Below are 7,500 nucleotides of genomic sequence, written 5' to 3' on the forward strand. Positions count from 1 at the left end.
CATGGTGACTTTACCGAAAAAAGCTGAGAGGATGCGTGTGAAATGATCTCCGCTCACCTGGTAAAGGTAATTCATCCTCTGAAACGACTCCTTGTCCCTTGTCTGCGGTTGCTTTTTTGACATTCTCGCTTTTAAGTTCAATAAATTTCCACCACCACCACCACCAGCATCTGCTGTTGTCACCCACCGGCAGAGAATCTCACCACCACCCAGATCCACAAAGATCGCTGCTACTGCTGCTGCTGCAAACCAGAGTAGGAAAAAAAACAACACGGACGAACAACACTGGTCAACAAAACAAACAAAAAATTCTGGCCTGGACTTTTTCAGCTGGTTGTCTCACCTGATTAAATATTGTATTTTATTTCTACCTACGTGCCTTTCTGTCAATGTAACAGGACACGTGCTCTGATAACACTGGTCAACAAAAAACAAACATTTTTTTCTGGCCTGGACTTTTGCAGCTGTTCTAGACTAATTTCAGGGTGCCGATTCCAAATCTGATCTCAGATTTGCTCCATCACATCTCATTTTTATGCTATCGGCATACCCAATTTTCATTGATTTTACCCGAAATTAACTCTGTCACTTATGATTGCAAGTTGTTGCGAGTCAGTGACTGCTTTAGTGTTAAAATATGGTTGCTGTATTTTTAGGACAGTGTCTTTATAATATCATTTTATGTAGATATCCACATTTATTTAATATTTTTCTTCTGCAGTTCTTATTGAAAATGCAATATTTGATAGACAAAAACTGATGCCAGATTTGGAATCGGCACCCCCAAAATTACCTTAAAAACCGTTGGAATACCTTATGCCAGAAAAAGTGTGTTGACCTGTGCAATAAACACCTCCTCATCCCAGACCCAAACATTGGGAATCCAGAAGATCGCTGTTACCTCGAATTTTGATTTGAAGCTTTCGTGACTGCAGGGATTCATATTATTGGTTCTTTCGGTAAAGTCACGTAGAAGGGAAATAATAAAATAATAACAATATTAAACAATAAAAATTCTCACGACGTTTCGACTGCAACACAAGCAATCGTCATCAGGTGTGAAATCCACAGTAAGAAAAATTGTGGATTTCACACCTGATGATGATTGCTTGTGTTGCAGTCGAAGTAGTAGCTACTATACGTGTGTAGTAGTAGCTACATGTGTAGTAGCTACTACTACACACGTGTAGTAGTAGCTACTACACATGTAGCTACTACTACACACGTGTGTAGTAGTAGCTACATATGTAGTAGCTACTACTTAAAACACTACATAAGTAGTAGCTACATGTGTAGTAGCTACTACTACGTGTGTAGTAGTAGCTACATGTGTAGTAGCTACTACACGTGTGTAATAGTAGCTACATGTGTAGTAGCTACTACTACACACGTGTAGTAGTAGCTACTACACATGTAGCTACTACTACACACGTGTGTAGTAGTAGTGTAGTAGTAGCTACATGTGTAGTAGCTACGGGCCCCGCACTTTCAAGGGCCCCGCGCTAAATGCTTCCAAGCTATCAACTCCGGTTCGGTGACTCTGCACTTGCTCTATCACTATAGTACTATAACGCCCTTCAACTTTTACGAACGACCGGGGTGTTTAAGGTTAACGATTTGTCGTATTATCTGCCTTTGCAGCAAATGAAAAAATACAATTACTTCACTATGCAAGTCAAACATTCGTGTTTTAATATTAACGTGTTTTATTTATTTATTCAGGGCCCCTTTATAACATCAAATGCTACAGGCCCCGCGCTTGCTTAGTCCAGCACTGATTCGCTGACCATCAACAACAACAATAGCAGCAGCAGTGAGCTTCAAGACGCCACTTTCTGTACAACAACAACAACACAACAATTGCTAGTTCAAGTTCATGTATTAGGTATAGCCCTGTGAGCCATTCGGCTCTTGAATCGGGTGCAACCGCAACAAACAAAAAAACAAAAACATGATCAAGAAAACATCTTAAAGTGACTATGTGACTGAGTGCAAACAGAAAATCCAAGAAAAGACAGCAAAATATTGCAGAAAAAAACACCGTGTACACCAACGCTGTGTGCAAAAATCCCAGTGGGATGCAAGTCAAACAAACAACAACAACCACAAGACAACTTACATTAAGGCCATCAGTCTAACTCTGCACTACAACAACACAAACACGGCCAAACCAGTAAACTTTTCGAAATCACCAAAATAAAGCCATGAAACCAATGAAACAGTGATCATAGGAACTGTGACGGAATTTTCACAATAAACGGCATAAACAACATGTACCACCAAAATTCTGCAGCCATAGCTGGCTACATGAGTCACTCCACAACAGCATGAGCATCAATCGGAGTATTGTAATTTTTCAATGCACCTTTAAGATCAGCACACTAAATCAAAACACAGGTCATACTTTGAAGCGATCATCCGAAGCGAAACAATTTATTTTAGGCCACTCAATAGCACTGGCAGCTAAATAACAAGGCAACAAGAACTGCCTTGTCTCGTCGAGATGGGGATGGTTTAGTGGTGGTGCTTGCACGTGTTTTGGATGGTGATTTGTTGAACTTTAATCCCAACTGTGCACTCCGATCGTAGATTTGAAGCTTTCGTGACTGCAAGGATTTATACTTAGTTTTTTTTTCGGTAAAGTCACGTAGGTAAAAAGAATAACAAAAATTATAAATGAAAAGAACTAAATTAAATCACGTTACAATTTTTTTATTTTATTAAAAAATTAAATTGCTTTATTTTTTTACGTTTCATTATTACTTTTTTATTTCCCTTCTACGTGACTTTACCGAAATAACCAAGAAGATGAATCCCTGCAGTCACGAAAGCTTTAAATCAAGAACGATTCTTAGTGTTTATCTTAATTCTACTTTTCACTCATATCGTGTCTTTGTGTTGTTTTGTGTTAACGCTCTTACCCGCTTGCGGCCGGACGTCTGTGTATAAATAAAAGAGCTTTACAGCTCATAGGTTTCCTCCTCCAGTGTAAAACAATCCAAAGATTACCATTCGTTTAATTATTTCTGTTGAAACCAAAACGCTCCGTCTCTCTCCACGTGTTTATAGCACGACAAAACCGCTCTCGTGTTGCGATCGAAACGTCGTGGGTGTTTTTATTGTTGCTTTTATTATTTAAAATCAATTTGTAATAGTATTTTATTATTTATTTTCTACCTACGCGAGACTTTACCGACAGAGCCAAGAATTCGCGCCAAAAAAAAATCGACTCCCACACCGACAACCCGGAAGTGATCCCTGACCCGGAAGTGATCCCTACCCGGAAGTCGGTGCACACCCGGAAGTGACCGCATCTTCCGCCACGTGAGTCGGCGTCACGTTGGCGGGGGCGCCTTGGAGGTTACGAAGGTTGCGTGCGAATTGCGTCCAAGTTGCGTCCAAGTTGCGTGCAAGTTGCGTGCAAGTTGCCCGCCAGTTGCCCGGAACGACTGCGACCGTTGCCGCCGTCTTTGTGCAAATGACGGCGGCCGTCTGAGTCGAGGATTGTGGGGTGGAGGGAGGAGGAGGAGGAGGAGGCAGAGGGAGGTCACGACTGCACCACCCACAACCACCACCACCACTACCCACCCACAACCACCACCACTACCCACCCACAACCATCACCACTACCCACCCACAACCACTACCCACCACTACCACTACCCACCCACTACCCACCACTACCCACCACAACCACCACCACTACCCACCCACAACCACTACCACTACCCACCACCACCACTACCCACCCACAACCACCACCATCCACCACCACTACCCACCACAACCACCACCACCCACCCAGAGAATCTCTCCAAACATCGCGCTTCTCTTGCGACCTGTTCGCCGTTCGCGATGTGGTGCCGGCTCGTCACTGGTGAGTGTGTGTGTGAGTGTGTGTGTGGAGGTGTGTGTGTGTATGTGGGTGTGTATGTGGGTGTGTGTGTGTGTGTGTGGAGGTGTGTGTGGTGTGTGTGTGGGGGTGTGTGTGGGGGTGTGTGAGTGTGTGTGGAGGTGTGTGTGGTGTGTGTGTGTGTGGAGGTGTGTGTGTGTGGAGGTGTGTGTGTGTGGAGGTGTGTGTATGTATGGAGGTGAGTGTGTGTGGAGGTGTGTGTGGTGTGTGTGTGGGGGTGTGTGTGTGGGGGTGTGTGAGTGTGTGTGGTGTGTGTGGAGGTTGTGTGAGTGTGGAGGAGTGTGTGTGTGTGGAGGTGAGTGTGTGTGTGGAGTGTGTGAGTGTGTGTGGAGGTGTGTGTGGTGTGTGTGTGGGGGTGTGTGTGTGGGGGTGTGTGAGTGTGTGTGGTGTGTGTGGAGGTTGTGTGAGTGTGGAGGAGTGTGTGTGTGTGGAGGTGAGTGTGTGTGTGTAGAGGAGTGTGAGTGTTTGTGGACGAGTGTGTGTGTGGAGGTGTGTGAGTGTGGAGGAGGTGTGTGTGGAGGTGTGTGTGGAGTGTGTGTGTGGGGGTGTGTGTGTGGTGTGTGTGTGGCGTGTGTGGAGTTGTGTGTGTGTGTGTGTGGAGTGTGTGTGTGTGGAGTGTGTGTGTGTGGAGGAGTGTGTGTGGAGGTGAGTGTGTGTGTGGAGTGTGTGTGTGTGGAGTGTGTGTGTGTGGAGTGTGTGTGTGTGTGGAGTGTGTGTGTGTGTGTGTGGAGGAATGTGTGTCGAGCGTGTGTGTGTGTGTGGAGGTGTGTATGTGTGGAGTAGTGTGTGTGTGTGGAGGTGTGTGTGTGGAGGTGTGTGTGTGGAGGTGTGTGTGTGTGTGGAGGTGTGTGTGTGTGGAGGTGTGTGTGTGTGGAGTAGTGTGTGTGTGTGGAGGTGTGTGTGTGGAGGTGTGTGTGTGGAGGAGTTTGTGTGTGTGGAGGTGTGTGTGTGTGGAGGTGTGTGTGTGTGGAGGTGTCTATGTATGGAGGAGTGTGTGTGTGTGGAGGTGTTGTGTGTGTGTGGAGGTGTCTATGTATGGAGGAGTGTGTGTGGAGGTGTGTGTGTGTGGAGGTGTTGTGTGTGTGTGGAGGTGTCTATGTATGGAGGAGTGTGTGTGTGTGGAGGTGTGTGTGTGTGGAGATGTCTATGTATGGAGGAGTGTGTGTGTAGGAGTGTGTGTGTGGAGGTGTGTGTGTGGAGGTGTGTGTGTGTGGAGGTGTGTGTGTGGAGGTGTGTGTGTGAAGCGTGTGTGTGTGGAGGAGGAGGGTGTGTGGAGGTGTGTGAGTGTGTGTGTGTGTGTAGGAGTGTGTGTGTGGAGGTGTGTGTGTGGAGGTGTGTGTGTGTGGAGGTGTGTGTGTGGAGGTGTGTGTGTGAAGCGTGTGTGTGTGGAGGAGGAGGGTGTGTGGAGGTGTGTGAGTGTGTGTGTGTGTGGAGGAGTGTGTGTGTGGAGGTGTGTGTGTGAAGCGTGTGTGTGTGGAGGAGGAGGGTGTGTGGAGGTGTGTGAGTGTGTGTGTGTGTGGAGGAGTGTGTGTGTGGAGGTGTGTGTGTGAAGCGTGTGTGTGTGGAGGAGGAGGGTGTGTGTAGGTGTGTGAGTGTGTGTGTGTGTGGAGGAGGAGGGTGTGTGGAGGTGTGTGAGTGTGTGTGGAGGAGTGAATGAGTGCGGTGACCGGGGTAACCTTGACGCTGTAGGACACGCGTGGTTTTTGGCTGTGCTGTGCTGTGCTGTGTGCTGTGCTGTGTGCTGTGCTGTGTGCTGTGCTGTCTGCTGTGCTGTGTGCTGTGCTGTGTGCTGTGCTGTGTGCTGTGCTGTGTGCTGTGCTGTGTGCTGTCTGCTGTGCTGTGTGCTGTGGGAGGGAAGCTCTGTGAAGCACGCTGCTACCGGGAAGTTTGGAGGCAGTCGCCCTCCAGCAACAACGGAGCGCAAAGAGGAGCGACGCTCACAACAACGAGCGCAGCGCCGGGCGGATAAAACGCAGCAAGTTGGCACAGTAGCGAGGGGCACAGGTCGTGCATCGGCCAATCATCTCAGTCAGCCGACCCATGGCACCTGCTGGGTCTGTCCCGTGACCTCCTCCTGCACCTAGCCTGGCACAGTAGGGGGTACAGCTGGTGGTGCATCTACCGGTCATCTCAGTCAGCCAACCCATGGCACCTGTTGGGTCTGTCCCGTGACCTCCTCCTGCACCTAGCCTGGCACAGTCGGAGGTACAGCTGGTGGTTCATCTACCGGTCATCTCAGTCAATCAACCCATGGCACCTGTTGGGTCTGTCCCGTGACCTCCTCCTGCACCTAGCCTGGTACAGTAGGGGGTACAGCTGGTGGTGCATCTACCGGTCATCTCAGTCAGTCAACCCCATGGCACCTGCTGGGTCTGTCCCGTGACCTCCTGCACCTAGCCTGGTACAGTCGGAGGTACAGCTGGTGGTGCATCTACCGGTCATCTCAGTCAGCCGACCCATGGCACCTGCTGGGTCTGTCCCGTGACCTCCTGCACCTAGCCTGGCACAGTAGGGGGTACAGCTGGTGGTGCATCTACCGGTCATCTCAGCCGACCCATGGCACCTGCTGGGTCTGTCCCGTGACCTCCTGCACCTAGCCTGGCACAGTAGGGGGTACAGCTGGTGGTTCATCTACCGGTCATCTCAGTCAATCAACCCCATGGCACCTGTTGGGTCTGTCCCGCGACCTCCTGCACCTAGCCTGGCACAGTAGGGGGTACAGCTGGTGGTGCATCTCCCAGTCATCTCAATCAGCCAACCCGTGGCACCTGCTGGGTCTGTCCCGTGACCTCCTCCTGCACCTAGCCTGGCACAGTAGGGGGTACAGCTGGTGGTGCATCTACCGGTCATCTCAGCCGACCCATGGCACCTGCAGGGTCTGTCCCGTGACCTCCTCCTGCACCTAGCCTGGTACAGCAGGGGGTACAGCTGGTGGTGCATCTACCGGTCATCTCAGTCAATCAACCCATGGCACCTGTTGGGTCTGTCCCGTGACCTCCTCCTGCACCTAGCCTGGCACAGTAGGGGTACAGCTAGTGGTGCATCTACCGCTCATCTCAGTCAGTCGACCCATGGCACCTGCTGGGTCTGTCCCGTGACCTCCTGCACCTAGCCTGGCACAGTAGGGGGTACAGCTGGTGGTGCATCTACCGGTCATCTCAGTCAATGAATTCCATGGCACCTGCTGGGTCTGTCCCTTGACCTCCTCCTGCACCTAGCCTGGTACAGTAGGGGGTACAGCTGATGGTGCATCTACCGGTCATCTCAGCCGACCCATGGCACCTGCAGGGTCTGTCTCGTGACCTCCTCCTGCACCTAGCCTGGCACAGTAGGGGGTAAAGCTGGTGGTGCATCTACCGGTCTTCTCAGTCAGTAAACCCCCATGGCACCTGCTGGGTCTATCCCGTGACCTCCTCCTGCACCTAGCCTGGCACAGTCGGAGGTACAGCTGGTGGTTCATCTACCGGTCATCTCAGTCAATCAACCCATGGCACCTGTTGGGTCTGTCCCGTGACCTCCTCCTGCACCTAGCCTGGCACAGTAGGGGTACAGCTAGTGGTGCATCTACCGCCCATCTCAGTCAGTCG

The 7,500-nt window shown here is 49.9% G+C and overlaps 2 protein-coding genes across 2 annotated transcripts in view; one reads left to right on the forward strand and one right to left on the reverse strand.

The window, feature by feature from the left end:
* The window catches only part of LOC144740963 (ribonuclease P protein subunit p21-like), an 11,842-nt gene extending 8,569 nt beyond the window's left edge, over positions 1 to 3,273 (reverse strand). The window contains exons 1-2 of the mRNA XM_078623658.1: positions 2,922 to 3,273; positions 58 to 242 (exon numbers count right to left, since the gene is read on the reverse strand). Of these exons, the coding sequence (XP_078479784.1) occupies positions 58 to 123 (66 nt within the window). The 5' untranslated portion in view covers positions 124 to 242; positions 2,922 to 3,273. The remainder of the gene's footprint in view (positions 1 to 57; positions 243 to 2,921) is intronic.
* Positions 3,274 to 3,541: 268 nt separating this feature from the next.
* Positions 3,542 to 7,500, forward strand: part of COX10 (cytochrome c oxidase assembly factor heme A:farnesyltransferase COX10) — a 15,350-nt gene continuing 11,391 nt past the window's right edge. The window contains exon 1 of the mRNA XM_078623659.1: positions 3,542 to 3,877. The gene's annotated coding sequence lies outside the window, so the exon portion shown is untranslated. The remainder of the gene's footprint in view (positions 3,878 to 7,500) is intronic.

This window comes from Lampetra planeri, unplaced genomic scaffold (assembly GCF_965212315.1).
Source record: "Lampetra planeri unplaced genomic scaffold, kcLamPlan1.2.h2 scaffold_365, whole genome shotgun sequence".
NCBI classification, from domain to species: domain Eukaryota; kingdom Metazoa; phylum Chordata; class Hyperoartia; order Petromyzontiformes; family Petromyzontidae; genus Lampetra; species Lampetra planeri.